The sequence below is a fragment of the Pseudophryne corroboree genome, chromosome 4 (assembly GCF_028390025.1).
Source record: "Pseudophryne corroboree isolate aPseCor3 chromosome 4, aPseCor3.hap2, whole genome shotgun sequence".
Lineage (NCBI taxonomy): Eukaryota > Metazoa > Chordata > Amphibia > Anura > Myobatrachidae > Pseudophryne > Pseudophryne corroboree.
In genome coordinates this window covers 294,634,022-294,656,519 of record NC_086447.1, presented here as the reverse complement: position 1 = coordinate 294,656,519, position 22,498 = coordinate 294,634,022, and the positions used below count along the sequence as shown (strand labels likewise).

Sequence of the window (22,498 nt, the reverse complement as noted above, 5' to 3'; positions counted from 1 at the left end):
GGGCCATTGCAGAACTGAATGGGGCTATTGCAGAATTGAACACTAGTTGTCTGTAATTGCCCCAGCATTGAGTGCACTGTAAAAATGCCAAACATGCGCTGACACAGTTCTGAAATGAGTGTCGTCATGCTGACTAAGTATATACAGAAAGACCACACAAGCTCAGCTGCTGATATAAATATGGGTCATAGATCCAAAATAAATACATTATAAAGTGACAATGATAGACAATTGTGTTTAACTAAGCTAATGACCGTTAATATAAAGCAATGGTGTGCAGTCATAATATGGCCATTCAGCATGTCAACACAAGAATGTCGACATGGATAAAATGTTGGCAGTCAAAATGTTGACATTCACAATGTCGAAACAGGCACGGTGTTGACATTGTCATAATTTCGACATTGTGAATGTTAATAGGCACAGTGCATTTTAGGGTTAGGCTGCTGTTAGGGCCCATATTTAAAAAAAACTATGTAGAAATTGCCAACTGTTGTCATTCACATGGCAACGTCAACTTTGTGAATGTCGCCATTAAGCATGTCAACATAATGTTCATATTGACATTCAGACTATGTTGACATTTTACATGTCAACATTTTGTACTACACCCTAAAGGTATACATAGTGAGCTTGCCTCAAGATATGAATGTCCCACTGTTATATACAGCAGGGTGGATCAGAATAGGCACCATGGTCTGTTGGGCATGGGCATTGCTTATGTGAAAGCCTGTGTAACACCTGGCCAGGTCATGTACTGTACAGAACAGGTGCAATGCCACATTGCCGTCAGTCTTGGAGGGAAAAACAGATGTGGGTAGAAAAATGTCCTTTATATACAGTTGACAGTCTGGAGGTGAGGTAAATTCTCTCTATACTATTGCTGTGCATAGCCATAGATTCACCTGTTCAGCAGTAACATGTCCTTGGAAATTCCATACAAACACTAATTAATGTTCTATCTTAATATTACATGTAAATGTTTCATTATAAAAAAACGGAATTCTTTATTTATGTTCGACAAGGGTCGGAGAAGAAGGAGAGAGAGGGACAGAAAAGATCTCCATTTGATATTATCTTCAGCCAGCTACAAAGAAAAAAGTCAGATAAAGGAAAAAATGACATATTCCAAGTAAAGAGATTCTTCAAGGGGTTTGATAAGGATACAAGTGACACAGCGAGCACAAAGGATGAACAAGCACCTGACAATAGGTCTACACTCGGTGACCATAAAACGGAGACTGTGGACACCAGCCCTGCAAAAGGTGATACAGTGTATGTCATATTGTGAGGGATAACAATTACTCCATGCTTTCACTGGCCACAGGATATTACTGTGCTGCATTTTGTTGTCCCTTATTTCTATATTAAAGTCAGGGTGCTGATTAATATACATTCAACTGAAAGGTGGTACCACCCTTAATGGGTGTCTTATTCATTCCATAATTGCCTACTCTACTAGAAACTGCGGAAGACTGGTCCCGCCACCATTGCCACCTACCTGAATCTCCCCTGCAGGCTTCTCTCGCAGGGAAATCTAATAAGTAGCTAAATATCCATCAAAACAAAGTCAAACAAGAGGGCTCAGGAAGAACAACCAGCAATTTTCAGTGCAGGGCTAGTAGTTTCTATGTGGTGGGGATTATGCCATTTTCCTTTGTCATCCCTCAACCACTTGCTTGGCTTCATTGCATGTAATATTTTTATTTTTGGTTTGCTACTAAGTGGGGGGGGGGGGAGGTTTCTATTGCCAATGGAGGGGGGGGGGGGGATACTACTTTTTAAACATAATGAAGGAAAAAAATCTCTGCGATTATGTGGGGGGAAAAATAAGATTTTACTCACCGTTAAATCTATTTCTCGTAGTCCGTAGTGGATGCTGGGACTCCGTAAGGACCATGGGGAATAGCGGCTCCGCAGGAGACTGGGCACAACTAAAGAAAGCTTTAGGACTACCTGGTGTGCACTGGCTCCTCCCACTATGACCCTCCTCCAGACCTCAGTTAGGATACTGTGCCCGGAAGAGCTGACACAATAAGGAAGGATTTTGAATCCCGGGTAAGACTCATACCAGCCACACCAATCACACCGTATAACTCGTGATACTATACCCAGTTAACAGTATGAAATATAACTGAGCCTCTCAACAGATGGCTCAACAATAACCCTTTAGTTAAACAATAACTATATACAAGTATTGCAGACAATCCGCACTTGGGATGGGCGCCCAGCATCCACTACGGACTACGAGAAATAGATTTACCGGTGAGTAAAATCTTATTTTCTCTGACGTCCTAAGTGGATGCTGGGACTCCGTAAGGACCATGGGGATTATACCAAAGCTCCCAAACGGGCGGGAGAGTGCGGATGACTCTGCAGCACCGAATGAGCAAACTCTAGGTCCTCCTCAGCCAGGGTATCAAACTTGTAGAATTTTGCAAATGTGTTTGACCCCGACCAAGTAGCTGCTCGGCAAAGTTGTAAAGCCGAGACCCCTCGGGCAGCCGCCCAAGAAGAGCCCACCTTCCTCGTGGAATGGGCTTTCACTGATCTAGGATGCGGCAGTCCAGCCGCAGAATGTGCAAGCTGAATCGTACTACAGATCCAGCAAGCAATAGTCTGCTTTGAAGCAGGAGCACCCAGCTTGTTGGGTGCATACAGGATAAATAGCGAGTCAGTTTTCCTGACACTAGCTGTCCTGGAAACATAAATTTTCAGGGCCCTGACTACGTCCAACAACTTGGAATCCTCCAAGTCTTTAGTAGCCGCAGGCACTACAATAGGTTGGTTCAAATGAAAAGCTGAAACCACCTTAGGGAGAAACTGGGGACGAGTCCTCAATTCTGCCCTATCCATATGGAAAATCAGATGAGGGCTTTTACATGACAAAGCCGCCAATTCTGACACACGCCTGCCGAAGCCAAGGCCAACAGCAAGACCACTTTCCACGTGCGGTGAAATAACGGGTCCGCTGGTACCTGTAGTTCTACAACAGCAAAAATACCCAAATAAAAACACAACACACACACACCTTGAAAGTAAAATTTTATTATAACACACTTGCACACTCACACATACTTACTTACATCCCACGCCGGTCACGTCCACTTGTCCATGTAGAATCCAATACGGGTACCTGTAAAAATGAGCGTGATTACTTACCTACATCCCACGCCGATCACGTCCACTTGTCCATGTAGAATCCAATGCCTGTAAATGTAAAACAAGTAATTTATACTTAAAAACTTCAATCCACGGGAGGGGGGGGGGGGGAAGGAGAGAGAAAGAGAGAGAGAGACCTGCTGCTGTGTGTGGACAGAGCCGGCGGAGGAGGACAGGGGAGAGCCGCACAGGGGAGACCGCACACTACCCTGCTGGTGCCTGTCAGCGGGATGGGAGGATGGAGCCGGCGGAGAAGGACAGGGGAGAGCCGCATAGAGGAGAGCCGCCTGGTGCCTGTGAGCGGGAGGGGGGGGCGGAGCCGGCGGTGGAGGACAGGGGAGAGCAGCACTCACTGCAGAGCCACCGCTGCTCCCGTCCCAACTTCCGCCTCGCGCCGCGTGTGGGTGATTGGACAGCGGATCCGCTATCCAATCACAGGTGCCTCGCTGACATGGTGGTGGTGTCCCTGTCAGCGAGGCACTTTTTTCCGTGCCGCTTTCCCTATATTTTTCAATGGGCTTTTACAGCCCAGTGCTATGCTCCGCCCCCCCGCACTGTCCCCGTTCCTATTATGTATGGGAGGCACCAGTGGCGTAACTAGAAATTTTTCTCCCCAAGCCAAAAAAGGGGGCGTGATCTTGTGGAAATGGGCGTGGCTTTGCATAAAGGGGGGCATTGCAGGAAAAGACTACCTTATACCCAAATTTTGCAACCTGCACGCACAGACGTTGGCCACCACAGGAAAAAAAATAATCCTGATTCATGCCCCTTACATTATTTGTACGTTTTCATCCGTATAGTAATGCCCAGTATACATTATGCCACATACTGCAATGGCCCTTAGACATTATGCCACACATAATAATGCCCATGACACAATATGCCACACACCATAATGCCCCCGACACATTATGCCACACACCGTAATGCCTGTGACACATTATGACAGGCATCACAATGTCCATTAAACATTATGACACACACTGCAATGCCCCTGATACATTATAGCACATACCACAATGTCCGTGATACATTATGCCACACACTGCAATCACCCTGAGACATTATACCACAATGCCCGTAATATAGTATACCACACACCGTAATGCCTGTGACACATACCGCAATGCCCGCTATACCCTATGCCATACACCGCAATGCCCGTTATACATTTTGCCACACACTGCAATGCCCCTGAGACATTATACCACATACCACAATGCCCGTGATATAGTATGCCACTCACCGTAATGTCTGTGACACATTATGACACACACCGCAATGTCCGTGATACATTATGCCACACACCGCAATGCCCATTACACATTAAGTCCTACAGTAAGGCTTCTAATTACTTTTAAGAAAAAGACAAGAATACTGCTTCTAGAGCGCCTCAGAAACTAAAACGACTAATAATAATATTAATATTATAAAGATTCTCCTGAGAGACTGCGCTGCCGTACACAATATGTGAACGTTGTGAAGGGTGTGAATTAAAACAAAAAACGGCTGCGCTGTATACCAGGAGAAGATGAAGGGATGAGAGCCGTCATATGTAATATATATTTATTAACAATGCATAAAAAGTTAAAAGACAAATAATTAATACAATTAATATGCACACCTTGTTGGTCTCATAAAAGAGATCTCTCTTTCAACATAGAGAGACAATGGCTGGGATAAGTTCCTTTAGTGGATATTCATAATCGCTAACTGCTGATAATAGAGATAATGGCTGGTGATGATAAATGATCGAAGCAGTCCCGGAATTTCAAATAATTAGCCTCACCACGCTCAGTAGATGAAATGGTGTTTACCTCTCTTCGTGGGCTGGTAATGTACCGAGCGAGCGTCCTCCGCCAAAGTCCTGCAGTGCCCACAAGCGCTAAGCAGCGGGAGAGAGATGAGATGAATGAGCCGCCGGTGAGAGCGTCTAGCCGGGGGCAGCGTGAAGCACAGCAGTTGTCAACCACCGGTGAGAGCGTCTAGCTGGGAGCGGCGTGAAGCACAGCAGTTTGTCAGCAGCAGTGAGCGGGTCAGATGGAGATCACGCTGGATCAGAACAGGTGGTCACAAGTAGAGACCTAAACAGGTGTGTTGGAGGTAGGATCCGAACGCGTTTCGTCACGCTCCACGTGACTATCAAAGGTATACCTAAAAGGCGCAGCCGTTTTTTGTTTTAATTCTAATTACTTTTAAATTACCTGCTCGTTGCCAGAGGTTTCATGCTCTTGGTTCCATGCACGGTGCCAGGGGTTTTCATGCTCAGGGTGTCGTGCTCGTTGCAAGGGGTTTCATGCGGTAGGTGTTATGCTTGTTGCCAGAGGTATCATGTGCTGGGTTTCAAGCTTGTTGTCAGGGGGTAATATTCGTTGCCAGGGGTTTCATGCACTGGGTGTCATGCTCGTTCCTAGGGGGTAATGCTTGTTGCCAGGGATTTCATGAGCTTGGTGTTGTGCTTGTAACCAGGGGGTAATGCTTGTTGCTAGGGCTGTGCTCCCAGTGCCACATATTCCCCCAGTGCCAGATATTCCCCCACAGTGCCAGGTACACATAAGCCCCCAGTGCCAAATATGCCCCCCCAGTGCCAGGTACACAAATACCCCCAGTGCCAAATATGCCGTCCCCCCAGTGCCAGGTACACATACACCCCCCATTGCCAAATATGCTCCCCCCCCCCCCCCCCAGTGCCAAAGTACAACACCCTCCGGGCTCCCCCGCTGCTGTGCTGGGAAGAAGGGACACGGAGGGCACAGCGCGCGCCTCTCCTGTGACCCTCCTTCGTCTCCGACGGCAGCGGTGTGTCTGTTTAATGAAGTGCCGGTTCGTGAGCCAATCAGAGCTCACGAACGGGCACTTCATTAAACTGACACGCTGCTGCCGCCGGAGACGAAGGAGGGACACAGGAGAGGCGCGCGCTGTGCCCTCCGTGTCCCTCCTTGCCAGCAGAGATCAGTGGCGGCTAGGGCGCCCCGCAGCCCTGCGCGCCTCCAAGCGCACGCAGTAGCTGCGGACCCCTAGTTACGCCACTGGGAGGCACTGCTATCAGTGCCTCCCAAAGTAATTTCACAAAAAAACAAATTGCATTACATCAAGAAGATATTTATGACACAGAATATGTGTCATAAGTATCTTCTTTGTATATTTACTAATTAATCACAGGGGAGGCACTGCCTCCCCTGACTGCACGTCCCTGATTTAGACTCTAAATAGGTGTGGTGATGGCTGCAAAAACCAGCACAATGCAGGTGTATACTGATGGAGCATATTGGAGCATAATGAGGTTTTGGCACAGCCACATTATGCTCCATCATAATACACAGGCATTGTGCTGACTGCAGCTGTCACACACACAGAAGCCTTGAATAATAATGCTGCTGGCCCTAACCCTGAGTGTAATCCTCACTAAATGCCGCTATCACCCCTGTTTGGATGGTCCGGATGGCATGGGGTGCGGGCTCCGTCACACTCCATGCGGCAGCGGCTGCTCAGGGGCAAACATGGAGGAGGTATCGGCACCGTCAGCTCTCGGTAGAGGCTAGATCCAAGTGGCCTAAGGGACCTTTTCCGTCAGGGAGAGGAGCCACGACACAAGGGGGAGGAGCTACGCCAGCGGTACAGTTGGTCTAGTATCCACACCACCAACTATTACCTTTAGTAGTTAGGTGGCGAGCGCAGCGGAGCGGAGCGAGCCACCGTGCCCGAAGCGTGGCGAGCGAAGCGAGCCCGCGAGGGTACTTTTTGGGTACCTTGGGACAGATTTATTAAGCTCGGTGAAGTGATAAAGTGGAAGGTGATAACGCACCAGCCACTCAGCTCCTAACTGTCATTTTTCAAACCCAGCCTGTGACATGGTAGTTAGGATCTGATTGGCTGGTCCTTTATCACCTTCCACTTTATCACTTCACCGAGCTTAATAAATCTGCCCTCTTGTTCGGCCGCAGCTCCTCCCCCTGGTGACGGGTCTCCTCCCCTAGGTACGTCAGAAGGTCCCTTCTCCCACTCCAATATAGAACCAACCGTCAGCTCTCCCGCGTACATCGCTCCAGGCCACGCATGGCCACGTACAGCTGAGCATGGATGCCGCCCACTCCCCGAGTCCCCATGTGTGCAATGTGAGTGTGCCGGGTGAGATGGGCGGCTGGTTTCTGCCCGCAAACTACTCTGATTCCAGCGGTGAGCGACAGGTTGGCGACCGCTGAACTAGATTATATGGATTCATTTTGAAGGGTTTTTTGTTTCAGTTTTATGCTATAACAATTGTATATCATTTTAAATACAGTAAATATATATAATTTTTGGTACTTTACTGTGATGCAGTTTAAAACCGTAACTTGCCTGCTTCTTAATGGAAACATTTTTTTGCAAACAGAAATTGTAAAACATTTTAAACTATAAACCATACCTGTAATTTGTTTGTTCAAAACAATGAAAATAGATTTTCAATGAACGAACTGTTAAAAATAATAATAATCATTATCTTTTATGTAAATACTAGTTAACTTACCAGCCTTTCAAAATAACGGAACAACATAACACTAATGTCAGTGCTGGCGCCTGTGCGCGCCTTAATGGAGCAACACTTGAATTGCTCTGGTTGTTGTCATCTAGTGGCTGCCGATGCAAAACACTTGAATTCCCCCCATAGAGGTGAGGAGCAGTGTTATCCTTTTATTATATAGGATTAGACATAGTAGAAAGCACAATATAGGGATTCAGCAATCATTCACATCATTTCACTATTCTAAAAGGAACTATACAGCGTTACTATAAAATAAATAAACACTTTTAACATTTTATATATAGTATATGTCTAAGTTTTTATGACTAAGTTACTGTACAAATGTTCTATGTATGAACCTTTTGTCAAATGACAGATATCAATACAATAATCCAATTCATGCCAAACACACCGGAGCATGTCCTTGTCAACACTTTTTGCTTTGCATAAACAACCAGTGTTCGTAAACCTCTTGCTCCAGTCGTAGATGGACTTCCTTGTAGGTGGAGGTTTCCCATGACGTGTTCTAAAGTGAAGGTTTCCCATGTCGTGTCTCGACCATCTAGTGTTGACCTGCTAACTATCCAAAAAAATCATACACAGAATAATACAGATAATGGGGGTCATTCCGAGTTGTTCGCTCGCTATCAGATTTTAGGCATTGCACACGCTAGGCCGCCGCCCTCTGGGAGTGTATCTTAGCATAGCAGAATTGCGAACGAAAGATTAGCAGAATTGCGAATAGAAAATTCTTAGCAGTTTCTGAGTAGCTCGAGACTTACTCCTGCACTGCGATCAGCTCAGCCCGTTTCGTTCCTGGTTTGACGTCACAAACACGCCCTGCGTTCGGCCAGCCACTCCCCCGTTTCTCCAGACACTCCCGTGTTTTATCCTGGCACGCCTGCGTTTTTCCGCACACTCCCAGAAAACGGGCAGTTTCCACCCAGAAACACCCACTTCCTGTCAATCACACTCCGATCACTTCAACGATGAAAATTCTTTGTTCGGACGTGAGTAAATCTACTAAGTTTTGAGCTAAAATACTTAACGCATGCACACTGCGTACCATGCGCATGCGCATTTTAGCCTTAATCGCTCCGTTGCGAAAATCGTCAACGAGCGAACAACTCGGAATGACCCCCAATATGTAATAAGTGATCATTTCTGTGTGAGTAGAGGTATGGCGTGGTTATACTTCTGTTTGTCCTATTTAATAATACTGCCGTATTGTTAAATGCACAGGAGAGGATGAGCTAGATTCTGATGCCGCTGGATGGTGGAAGGTGACACGGTTCATGGAAAAGTTTGGGAAGAAAGCAGAGTATCACTACATAAACCTGAACAACTGCGGTCTGACAGCTGCTGATATAAAGGAGCTCAGTAAGTAGAACACTGCTCGCAGCAATACTAGCGCTGAGTTTTAGCTGACTACAGATACTGTAAGCACTACAACTGTAATTCTTCTTTGTTATTTGTTAGCACCCCCACCCCCCCCTTTCCACCAATAGCTTCAGTGTCATGCGGTGGGATGAGGCAGAGCCTATCCTGTCATACTAACATATATTCCAGAGTTTTGACTATATAAAGTATATTAATAATAAAAAGAATGTGTTAGAAATAAAAAGTCTATGGCAGGTGAAGCAGTGCCTCCCCTGTCTGTCTTTTCCGCACATCTATGACCAAATTTCCAGCACTATATAATGCTGCACCTGTGTATAATGCCCACATGAACCCTTGGGCTCATATATTGTGTGTAAATCTGGTTCTGGTACTAGGCTACCTGTAGGTGTGTGTGGTGGTGGCTGCGTTGTCTCTGTAAATAGGTTCCGACTCTCTACTCCCTACCCCCTAAGAGATGTTCTCCGTTCATTTTAACTGTAACAGTCGGTAACCATCTTGCAAGGTTAAGCTTCAGTCAACTCTGCATGCCTGGTCTGCTTGCTAACATCCTGCAAGGCCGAGGTCCAGCAAATCCTGCTTCCCTGGTCTGTCCACTAATATCCTGCAAGGCCAAGCTCTGGCTAAACTCGCATTCCTGGTCAGTCTGCTAATTTCCTGCTAGGCCAAACTCTGGTCAATCTTGCACACCTGATCTGCCTACTAACCTCCTGCGAGGTCTAGCTCCAGCCAGTCCTGCATACCTGGTCTGTCTGCAGTTATCCTGTAAAGTCTAGGCTATAGGCAATCTAATATATCGGGTCAGTTTGCTAACATCCTGTAAGGCCTAGTCTCAACTGATCCTGCATACCAGTCCTGTCTGCCGACATCCTGCAAAGCCAATCTTCAGCTAATTCTGCTTACCTGACCTGTCTGCTGACGTCCTGCAAGGTCGAATAACTTCCGCTCAGATATATCTGGCCTGACCGCTGTTACCCCATACGCTGGAACACAGCCGTGTCATACTGGTCTGTCTGCATCAGCCGACGTCCTACTCCACCTCTTGGCAACCCCCAGTATAGGATGATCATGCGGAACCCAGTGGTATCGAAGTCTTATTTCCAGCATTATATAATGCTGCACCTGTGTCTTAACTACCAAGACACCTCCGTATCCTTTCTCTCTTCAGTCTTATTCAGTGTAATCTAGGATCCTCGGTCTATTGGGTGAGGTCCTACTGCTGGAGCAATTAAGTCCAGGTGGCCCCCTCCGTACCGGTGTCCGCAACAAGCACTGCGGGGGGTTGCTAATGGTGAAACACCTCTTAAGGGCTCTAGGAGTCTCACCCTAATAGAACTGGAGCTCTTCACGACTTCAAGCAAGTCCAAGGCAGTTACATTCCCAAATAGTTCCGAAGAACTCCACAGCATCTTGCAAGTTTAAGATTTTATCTTTCGTAACAGTAGCTATATAATGCTTCACTCTTCCAAACCTCCCCAAAAACTCAATAAGAAGCAAATCCTCAATTTGTGCATAGTGATGTGTATACCATGGCAAATATATTAAAGGGGGATTTACACAATGCAAAACTAAAGTCATTGGTTCAGGCAATCGAGGTTTCATTAAAATCATTGCGGTGAGTGGGACTCCCCATTTATTTCAGGTATAGTGCACTTCAATGGAAAGCCCAAATTAAATGAATGATAAAATGTTCAGTTTATTAAACAAATATTTTGCTTAAGATCAAAAAATTAGAAATACTGGAATGATGGCCTTAGCACGTCCTTATAACCACTGATTGATTTGACACGCTAAAGCTTGTAAAACTACAAGTCCATGTACTGGAAGTCTTGTTAGCCAGGGCACCCTGGATTGTTTATATACAGTAGTAGTAATACTTTGCTTTTGCTGGGGTTTATGGTCAGTTCTTTCTCGGGCAGTCACAAGCAGTTTGCATGTAGACATTAATTGTGATTGGCTTAGCTTTTTTTTATTAATTTCAATGGCCAATGCATTTAAATTGGCTTTCTGACCCTCTCTTGGAATAAACCGCCTATGCATATTAGTGGATAAAAATACATTGACTTTGCTCAGCTGTTTATGCAAGCCCCCACTGTGACCAGCTCCATTGTGCTTTACATGAGGGACAGGTAAAGGGGCAATGCCAAATTCAGAAAACCCCTATGATGCATGTGTTATCCTGAGTGTGTGCCCAAAGGTGCTGTTGCAATCAGGTCAGACAGTATCAGAAATGGAGCAGAAAGCAAAAGGCATCCCAGGGCAGTCACTGGGAAGTGGGCTGAAGTAAACGTGGAGGTGGGCTGAAGTGGACATGTCAGCGAAAGCAGCTGGGTTCCTGGACTCACAGACTCTTCCACAGAAGCTATGCTTGGACCTAGTAACTGCTTCTGCCAAAAAGCTTGTGCAAGTTTCGATGGTCCATGCAAGGGTATACACCAAAGTTTGTCTGAATCTAGCATTTGCATATTATCGCTGCTGCTTCCACTACTGAATCAGACCCTGAATTAAGTTTATAGCATATTTGAAAAGGGCCAAATAAAAACATTGGTTGGCAGAGAGGACCAGGCACAAATAAAATAAAAAGTGTGTTTGTGGGGAGAAAGGGGGATGAGAGGGGATGGAATCAGGATCCCAGTGATTACAGCATTCGGGGTCCTGGCGCTGGCATTTCCATCCATGTGGGGTTCCCAACGTAGGTATTCCCAACAGAATTGGAATTATGGCATTGGTATTCCGACTGCCGGGATGCCGAATGCCGGGATCCTGACCGGTTCCCGGGAAGAGAACCAGGCCCATATGAAAATAAATATAGGGAAGAACAAAACTATAATGGTTGTGGAGGGGTATGGCTAAAGAAACAGGTGCAAATAAAAATTAAAGGTGCCCAGGGGAGGTTATGGGGGGTTAGGGTTTAGACAAAGCAAGGATCAAATGAAAACAATATACAGTTTGTTGGGGGTGAGTGGAGGGGTAAAGAACGGGTGTTCTTTGTAGTTAGCATATTATATACCATATTTATTATGTACCATACAAATATGACCACAAATGACCTACATTAAAAGGAAGATAAACAAAGGTCAAAGCCAGTGATGTGGCCATTTCTCATTTCTATTTGGGAGAACAAATACATACTGTATATTCCCAATGTGTAATGAGTTGGATAATGTTTCTGTTTATGGGACCAGGTAATTTTCAATGGATTTTCAGCTCTAGGGCCACCACAGTCCTAAATCCAACCCTGTACAGACCATTTCAAATATGCTTATTGAGCCAAATGACAGAAGTTAAGAAATTTCTCAAACAGATTTAGGAGGGTATTCAAGTGGTGGCGAAATTGCAGAAATTTACTGCGATTGCTGTTTTTGCCATTTTTGCATCTTTTTCACCGTAAAAATTGACTTTTCGTGGGTGTGCGTGCTCCCGCGAATCACCCTGTTCAAATGCAAATTAGCGAAAATGGGATTGCCACGAAAATTGATGCCGAAAGTGCTAAAATTAAACTTGGGGTACATAAAAATGAGTATAAGTATATATTTGGGTTAATTAGGGGACTTTAAAAAAAAAAAGTGGAAATAGACTGATTACTCCCACCTGCAAGTCTAAAACCACTTGTCCCACTCATAAAGCAACCCAATATAGCTGTCCCATACCATGTACCCAAATTTCCATCATTTTGCATGATTTCACCCCAAAAATGACATGTCATTATCGGCCAATTAAAAATAATTCAAAACTTCTAAATGCCTAATTAGTCATTCAGGTGGTTGTCTCAGGGGTTCTGAAACAAATCCCAACATTTTTTACTTAAAATAGGGATTTTCCACAAGATTATCACCTGCTCAGAGTTGGTGAATTGGAATTTGCTGTAAAATTATCAGAAACCCGTTTTCGCGGACAATTGAATAGGCGCTTCGGCAAATTTACCGTGATTCCCGGTAATTTTCATCTTTTCTCTAACGTCCTAGTGGATGCTGGGAACTCTGAAAGGACCATGGGGAATAGCGGGCTCCGAAGGAGGCTGGGCACTCTAGAAAGATTTAGGACTACCTGGTGTGCACTGGCTCCTCCCACTATGACCCTCCTCCAAGCCTCAGTTAGATTTTGTGCCCGGCCAAGGTTGGATGCACACTAGGGGCTCTCCTGAGCTCTTAGAAGAAAGATAGTCTTAGGTTTATTATTTTCAGTGAGACCTGCTGGCAACAGGCTCACTGCAGCGAGGGACTAAGAGGAGAAGAAGCGAACTCGCCTGCTTGCAGCCGGATTGGGCTTCTTAGGCTACTGGACACCATTAGCTCCAGAGGGATCGACCGCAGGCCCAGCCTTGATGTTCGGTCCCGGAGCCGCGCCGCCGTCCCCCTTACAGAGCCAGAAGCAAGAAGATGGTCCGGAAAATCGGCGGCATGAAGACATCAGTCTTCACCAAGGTAGCGCACAGCACTGCAGCTGTGCGCCATTGCTCCTCTCACACTTCACACTCCGGTCACTGAGGGTGCAGGGCGCTGGGGGGGGGGCGCCCTGAGGCAGCAATAAAAACACCTTGGCTGGCAAAAATACCTCAATATATAGCCCCAGGGGCTATATATGAGGTAAATACCCCTGCCAGATTCCATAAAAAAAGCTGGAGAATAGGCCGCGGAAAAGGGGCGGAGCTATCTCCCTCAGCACACTGGGCGCCATTTTTCCCTCACAGTTCCGCTGGAAGGAAGCTCCCTGGCTCTCCCCTGCAGACTACTCTACAGAAAAGGGTAAAAAAGAGAGAGGGGGGGCATTTAATTTGGCGCAGTATATAGTTTATATTAAAAAGCAGCTATAAGGGACATAACTCAGTTAGTCCCTGCCTTATATAGCGCTCTGGTGTGTGCTGGCATACTCTCACTCTGTCCCCCCAAAGGGCTTTTGTGGGTCCTGTCCTCTATATTGAGCATTCCCTGTGTGTGTGGAGTGTGTCGGTACGGCTGTGTCGACATGTTTGATGAGGATAATGAGGTGGAGGCGGAGCAGATGCCTTTAGAAGGGATGTCACCCCCTGGGGGGCAGACACCTGAGTGGATGTGCTTATGGAAGGAAATGAGTGCACGTATAGACTCATTACATAAGAAATTTGACGACATGCCGACTGCGGGACAGCCGAGTTCTCAGCTCGTGCCTGTCCAGGTGTCTCAAAAGTCATCAGGGGCTCTGAAACGCCCGCTATCTCAGATGGCACAAGTAGATGTCGACACGGATACTGACACCAGTGTCGACGACGAGGAGTCAAATTTAATGCCCATTAAGGCCATTCACTGCATGATTGAGGCAATGGAAGAGGTGTTAAATATCTCTGATTTACATCCAGGTACCACAAAAAAGGGTATTATGTGTGGGGAGAAAAAACAACCTGTAGTTTTTCCCCCGTCAGATGAATTAAATGAAGTGTGTGAAGATGCGTGGGCTTCCCCTGATAAGAAATTGGTAATTCCTAAGAAGGTACTAATGGCGTTCCCTTTCCCGCCAGAGGATAGGTTACGTTGGGAAACACCTCCTAGAGTGGATAAAGCGCTCACACGTTTGTCTAAAAAGGTGGCACTACCGTCTCAGGATACGGCCGCCCTTAAGGAACCTGCTGATAGAAAGCAGGAGGCGATCCTGAAGTCTGTATATACACACTCAGGCATTATACTTAGACCAGCTATTGCGTCAGCATGGATGTGCAGTGCTGCCGCTGCGTGGTCGGATAAACTGTCAGAAAATATTGACACACTAGACAGAGACACGATTCTGCTAACAATTGACCATATCAAAGACTCAGTCTTATATATGAGAGATGCACAGAGGGAAGTCTGCCGGCTGGCATCTAAAATAAGTGCATTGTCCATCTCTCCTAGGAGATGCTTATGGACTCGCCAGTGGAGCAACGTCTGGGAAGTCAGCATTTTTACCCCATGTCCCCTCACAGCCTAAGAAGGCACCATTTTATCAGGTTCAGTCCTTTCGGACCCAGAAAAACAAGCGGGGAAAAGGAGGGTCTTTTCTCTCTAGAGGCAGAGGTAGGGGAAAAAGGCTGCAACAAACAGCAGGTTCCCAGGAGCAAAAGTCCTCCCCCGCTTCCTCTTCCAAGTCCGCCGCATGACGGTGGGGCTCCACAGGCGGAGCCAGGTACGGTGGGGGCCCGCCTCATGAATTTCAGCGATCAGTGGGCTCGCTCACAGGTGGATCCCTGGATCCTTCAAATAGTATCTCAGGGGTACAAGCTAGAATTCGAGGCGGCTCCACCCCACCGGTTCCTAAAATCTGCCTTGCCGATTGCTCCCTCAGACAGGGAGGCGGTGCTAGCAGCGATTCACAAGCTGTATTCCTAGCAGGTGATAATCAAGGTACCCCTACTTCAACAAGGCCGGGGTTACTATTCCACACTATTTGTGGTGCCGAAACCGGACAGTTCGGTGAGACCCATTTTAAATTTGAAATCCTTGAACACATACATAAAAAAATTCAAGTTCAAGATGGAATCGCTCAGGGCGGTTATTGCAAGTCTGGAGGAGGGGGATTACATGGTATCCCTGGACATCAAGGATGCTTACCTGCATGTCCCCATTTACCATCCTCACCAGGAGTACCTCAGATTTGTGGTACAGGATTGCCATTACCAATTCCAGACGCTGCCGTTTGGACTCTCCACGGCACCGAGGGTATTTACCAAGGTTATGGCGGAAATGATGATACTCCTTCGAAAAAAGGGAGTTTTAATTATCCCATACTTGGACGATCTCCTAATAAAGGCACGATCCAAGGAACAGTTGTTAGTGGGAGTAGCACTATCTCAGGAAGTGCTGCGCCAGCACGGCTGGATTCTGAATATCCCAAAGTCACAGCTGGTCCCGACGACACGTCTAATGTTCCTGGGAATGATTCTGGACACAGTCCAGAAAAAAGTGTTTCTCTCGGAGGAGAAAGCCAGGGAGTTGTCTTCTCTAGTCAGAGACCTCCTAAAACCAAAACAGGTATCGGTGCATCACTGCACGCGGGTCCTGGGAAAGATGGTAGCTTCTTACGAAGCAATTCCATTCGGCAGGTTCCATGCCAGGATTTTTCAGTGGGACCTGTTGGACAAGTGGTCCGGATCGCATCTTCAGATGCATCGCCTGATAACCCTGTCCCCAAGAACCAGGGTGTCTCTTCTGTGGTGGCTGCAGAGTGCTCATCTTTTGGAGGGCCGCAGATTCGGCATACAGGACTGGGTCCTGGTGACCACGGATGCCAGCCTACGAGGCTGGGGGGCAGTCACAAAGGGAAGAAACTTCCAAGGACTATGGTCAAGTCAGGAGACTTCCCTTCACATAAATATTCTGGAACTAAGGGCCATTTACAATGCCCTAAGTCAAGCAAAATCCCTGCTCCTACACCAGCCGGTGCTGATCCAGTCAGACAACATCACGGCAGTCGCCCATGTGAATCGACAGGGCGGCACAAGAAGCAGGATGGCAATGGCAGAAGCCACAAGGATTCTCCGATGGGCGGAAAATCATGTACTAGCACTGTCAGCAGTGTTCATCCCGGGAGTGGACAACTGGGAAGCAGACTTTCTCAGCAGGCACGACCTCCACCCGGGAGAGTGGGGACTTCATCCAGAAGTCTTCCAAATGATTGTAAATCAGTGGGATCGTCCACAGGTGGACATGATGGCGTCCCGCCTAAACAAAAAACTAGAGAGGTATTGCGCCAGGTCAAGAGACCCTCAGGCGATAGCTGTGGACGCTCTAGTGACACCGTGGGTGTACCAGTCAGTTTATGTGTTCCCTCCTCTACCTCTCATACCAAAGGTATTGAGAATAATAAGAAAGCAAGGTGTAAACACAATTCTCGTGGTTCCGGATTGGCCAAGAAGAGCGTGGTACCCGGAACTTCAAGAGATGATCTCAGAGGACCCGTGGTCTCTGCCGCTCAGACAAGACCTGCTACAGCAGGGGCCCTGTCTGTTCCAAGACTTACCGCGGCTGCGTTTGACGGCATGGCGGTTGAACGCCGGATCCTGAAGGAAAAGGGCATTCCGGAGGAAGTCATTCCTACGCTTATTAAAGCTAGAAAGAGGTTACAGCAAATCATTATCACCGCATATGGCGGAAGTATGTTGCATGGTGTGAGGCCGAAAAGGCCCCAACAGAGGAATTTCAACTAGGTCGATTTCTGCATTTCCTGCAAGCAGGAGTTAATATGGGCCTAAAACTAGGCTCCATTAAAGTACAGATCTCGGCTCTGTCGATTTTCTTTCAAAAAGAACTAGCTTCAGTACCTGAAGTTCAGACATTTGTGAAAGGAGTGCTGCATATTCAGCCCCCATTTGTGCCTCCTGTGGCACCTTGGGATCTCAACGTGATGTTGAGTTTCTTAAAATCACATTGGTTTGAGCCACTAAAAACCGTGGATCTGAAATATCTCACGTGGAAAGTGGTCATGTTATTGGCTTTGGCTTCAGCCAGGCGTGTGTCAGAATTGGCGGCTTTATCATGTAAAAGCCCTTATCTGATTTTCCATATGGATAGGGCAGAATTGAGGACTCGTCCCCAATTTCTCCCAAAGGTGGTGTCAGCGTTTCACCTGAACCAGCCTATTGTGGTGCCTGCGGCTACTAGGGACTTGGAGGACTCCAAGTTGCTAGACGTTGTCAGGGCCCTGAAAATATATGTTTCCAGAACGGCTGGAGTCAGAAAATCTGACTCGCTGTTTATCCTGTATGCACCCAACAAGCTGGGTGCTCCTGCTTCTAAGCAGACTATTGCTCGCTGGATTTGTAGTACAATTCAGCTTGCTCATTCTGTGGCAGGCCTGCCACAGCCAAAATCTGTAAATGCCCATTCCACTAGGAAGGTGGGCTCATCTTGGGCGGCTGCCCGAGGGGTCTCGGCTTTACAACTTTGCCGAGCAGCTACTTGGTCAGGGGCAAACACGTTTGCAAAATTCTACAAATTTGATACCCTGGCTGAGGAGGACCTGGAGTTCTCTCATTCGGTGCTGCAGAGTCATCCGCACTCTCCCGCCCGTTTGGGAGCTTTGGTATAATCCCCATGGTCCTTTCGGAGTTCCCAGCATCCACTAGGACGTTAGAGAAAATAAGAATTTACTCACCGGTAATTCTATTTCTCGTAGTCCGTAGTGGATGCTGGGCGCCCATCCCAAGTGCGGTTTATCTGCAATACTTGTACATAGTTATTGTTAACTAAATCGGGTTATTGTTGAGCCATCTGTTGAGAGGCTCAGTTGTTTCATACTGTTAACTGGGATTCATATCACGAGTTGTACGGTGTGATTGGTGTGGCTGGTATGAGTCTTACCCGGGATTCAAAATCCTTCCTTATTGTGTACGCTCGTCCGGGCACAGTGTCCTAACTGAGGCTTGGAGGAGGGTCATAGTGGGAGGAGCCAGTGCACACCAGGTAGTCCTAAATCTTTCTAGAGTGCCCAGCCTCCTTCGGAGCCCGCTATTCCCCATGGTCCTTTCGGAGTTCCCAGCATCCACTACGGACTACGAGAAATAGAATTACCGGTGAGTAAATTCTTATTTTTAGAGTGAAAACGCATTTTAAAACAACTCATGTACAGTTTATTGTTTCAGATAAAGGATAAGGAAAAGTGTAAAGATACTTAGGGGTATATGCAATTGCGGTCGAATTCACGAAAATGCCGAAAAACTGGACATTTTCGCCCAAAAAAAAAATTCAACAATGCAATTCAGTACTTTTCGTCAAAAAAAACGGACTTTCCAAATTCGACTTTTTGAAATTCGACATTTGTCAAATTCGACATTTCTGCAATGGTACAAATGCGGCAATTCGACAAAAGTATATTCAATTGAGATTGTAAATTCGACAACAGTGCTTTTAGACCGTAAATTCGTCATTTTCAATCCGCCACACTTTGCTGGCGGAATCTAATAAAAAAAATTAAAAACATGTTTTTTTTTGTGTTTTTTTTTTTTTATTGGTAATAGCATATCTATTGATATTAGAAGGGATTAGGTACTTGGTTTGTCTATTTTGGAGGCACAAGTATCCTAAGCATAACCAGCCTCGGGCTCTTTGAGCCGGTCCTGGTTGCCAAAATACGGGGGGAAAAATGACAGGGGATCCCCCGTATTTTAACAACCAGCACCGGGCTCTGTGCCTGGTCCTGGTGCAAAAAATACGGGGGACAAAAAGAGTAGGGGTCCCCCGTATTTTTTGTACCAGCACCGGGCTCCACTAGCTGGACAGATAATGCCACAGCCGGGGGTCACTTTTATACAGCGCCCTGTGGCCGTGGCATTAAATATCCAACTAGTCACCCCAGCGGGTGAAATGAGCGATGTGCTAGATTGTGCCTGCATGCAGACTAATCTAGCACCGGTGATAGCGCCGCACCTCGCTATCGCTGTGGGGCATACACACCGTGCTTAAAATCTAAGCAAACTAGTCTAGGATTTCTGTGTGTGTGTGTGTGTCCCTTAGAAATTAAGCACGGATCTCTCCGTGTGTACCCCCGTTTAGTTTATAAGTTCTGTTAACTGATGCAGTAAGAAGTCTGATAAGATAATTGGGTAACTTAATTGGAAAGTATTTAAAGGACAAGCTTAAAAAATGAATTCAATTACACAGGAAAATAAAATAGAAGAGTAGTAAAGCGTATTAAACTTGCTATTGTGAAAATGAAGAGCTGTACTTTAAACTGGACCCCCATAGTCTATAATTGACATTGGCACCCAGTCAAGGCCCTCATTAATTCAGTTCTGATATAAGGGTTCAGTAATTCAGGGGTCTATTTACTAAGCCTTGGATGGAGATAAAGTCGCTGGAGATAAAGTACCAACCGATTGGCTGGGACGTTATCTCCGTCGACTTTAACTCCATACAAGGCTTAAGAAATAGACCTGATAAAAGTGATGACATAATCTCTTACCCATTGACTCATATGCCATAGCAGGCTGAATACCAATATTTTAACCAAATGGTGTGATCATGTTTCTGCTGTAGAAGCAGAGTTTCTTATGTTACCTTGCACTGCCAAAGCATTGGAGGATTCTGGTGCTGCCAAACTCAAGCCATGAGGTTGGAGATGCAGCAGATCAGCCTCTACATAATGAGCCACCATGTATCTACTATTGCATACTGTTTACTATTAATTTGTGTAGATCTACTTCAGGGAATGTCTTAATGACCTGCTGTCCTTAAAGCTTGTTCAGTCCTATAATAAGCAGCTTCCTGAGAACCACACATTGCCAGTTCTCTGAACCTGTGCTCCTGACTATTGGGCTATTATGTGTTTGGACTTTTGTTTTTTATTTTTTACTAGCTTTCTGAATCTTGACCCTTTTGAATGACTACCCTTCTGGCTCTTGACCCCTGCTGATCCTCTGGACTGAGTTCTACTCTACTATACGGTGAAGACATTTTTTGTTTTTTACTGTGTACAGTAGTTCCAGGTAATAGAATCCATTAGCTGAACTATACAAAACCTGACACATCTATTTATTATTTATTTATTAACAGTTTCTTATATAGGGGGTAATTCCAATTTCCAAGTTGATCGCAGCAGGAATATTTTTAGCAGTTGGGCAAAACCATGTGCACTGCAGGGGAGGCAGATATAACATGTGCAGAGAGAGTTAGATTTAGGTGGGGTGTGTTCAATCTGCAATCTAATTTGCAGTGTAAAAATAAAGCAGCCAGTATTTACCCTGCACAGAAATAAAATAACCCACCCAAATCTAACTCTTTCTGCACATGTTATATCTGCCTCCCCTGCAGTGCACATGGTTTTGCCCAATTGCTATCAAAAATCCTGCTGCGATCAACTTGGAATTACCCCCATAGTGCAGCATATTCCGTTGCGCTTTACAATTAGAACAACAGTAATAGAACAAAACTGGGTAAAAACAGACAGACATAGAGGTAGGAAGGCCCTGCTCGCAAGCTTACAATCTATAGGGAAATAGATATTGATACACAAGTATAGATGCTACCTATTGCATAATGGTCCACCAGATTGCTAGTTTCTTAATGGGTTGTATGATATGATCCCAACGCAATGTTGCCCAAGGGTCAGGAGGGTGTGAGAGTAAAGAAAAACAAGATATGTGATGTTATGTATACTGTACAGAGAGGATGTAATTGGATAGGGAAGCATTGAAGGTTATGTGGGTGGGTCTGGAATTTGGTAGGCTTGTCTGAAGAGGTGAGTATTCAGGGAATGTTTAAAGGTTTGGAGACTAGAGGCGAGTCTTATTGTTCGTGGGAGGGCATTCCACAGAGTGGGTGAAGCATGGATAAAGTCCTGCAATTTTGAGTGTGGACAAGTAATGCGTGTGGATGAGAGCTGCAGATCTTGTGCAGAGCGGACAGGTCGGGTAGGGAGATATTTTGAGATGAGTGAAGAGATGTATGTTGGTGCAGTTTGGTTTATAGCCTTGTATGTCAGTAAAAGTATTTTTTATCTGTGGTTTAATGCACTTTCTATCATGGTAGGCTTAGTTTAGAACATATTTTGTATGACAAGGTGTCTGTATGCAAGCCAAAGGAAAGGATATGACCATATACCAGTCATTTTATGGGTACTGATGCAAGACAAATGTCAGAGATTGCTACAGTACAAACAGTAGTTTTACTGTTTACAACTTTAGCCTTTGTTCCAAATAAAATGTGTGTGTTATCCACTCTTCCAGTTCCACCTGAGATAAATTAGATTGCATTACATCTCTAGGGTCAGAGAGGTTTGAGCTATGTGCATACATGATTGTTTCATCCATAGAGAAGATGATTTGCAGACTAATATGTCATTAATGAGTTTGGAAAACCATGAATACTTGCGTCCAACTACAAATGAGGAATCAGGCAGTATTTATTCAAATGTTATATGAATATGTGCATTTTCATTGCTGATCCCTACAATTCTCTGTCTGCATTAACCCCAAGCATCCACAGCTGTGTAGCCAATGTAAACCTATTCAGATTACAATTGCAGCCAATTTCAACTATTGTTAATGAAGTATTACTAGGTAATTTGATCAACTAGTACTTTCATTGGATTTAAGTAATCTGTGATTTTATCATAGCAGTGATCACATTGTATAGTTAAAACTTTAGAAAGCTCTTATAAGTGGATTTATATCTATACTATGTTAATAACTTATAGTGATTGAGTGTGGTTTACTGACCTTACATTTGATTAACACCTTTTGCTGGAGGTGGAGGGTTGTTGTGTGGGAGTTGTAAATTGTAATCAGGATGAACACGTTTCAGTAGTCCTATTTATTCAGTATAGGTTAGGAGGTCAGTCCTTTAGGACGCTACAGTGCCTAGTATATGAAGTGCCTAGTTATAAAATGGCAGGTTAAAATCAATAATAGCTATATACCTGCTTTAAACTGAAGGCAAACAACAAACCAACATTACTACAGAAGGACTGCCTTACCACCACAAAGATCAGAGT

General features: G+C 45.5%; 1 protein-coding gene across 1 annotated transcript in view; it reads left to right on the top strand.

Moving 5' to 3' along the window:
• The window catches only part of LRRC31 (leucine rich repeat containing 31), an 85,418-nt gene that overhangs the window by 725 nt on the left and 62,195 nt on the right, over nt 1-22,498 (top strand). The window contains exons 2-3 of the mRNA XM_063919599.1: nt 1,026-1,265; nt 8,906-9,043. Coding sequence (XP_063775669.1) covers nt 1,026-1,265; nt 8,906-9,043 — 378 coding nt within the window. The remainder of the gene's footprint in view (nt 1-1,025; nt 1,266-8,905; nt 9,044-22,498) is intronic.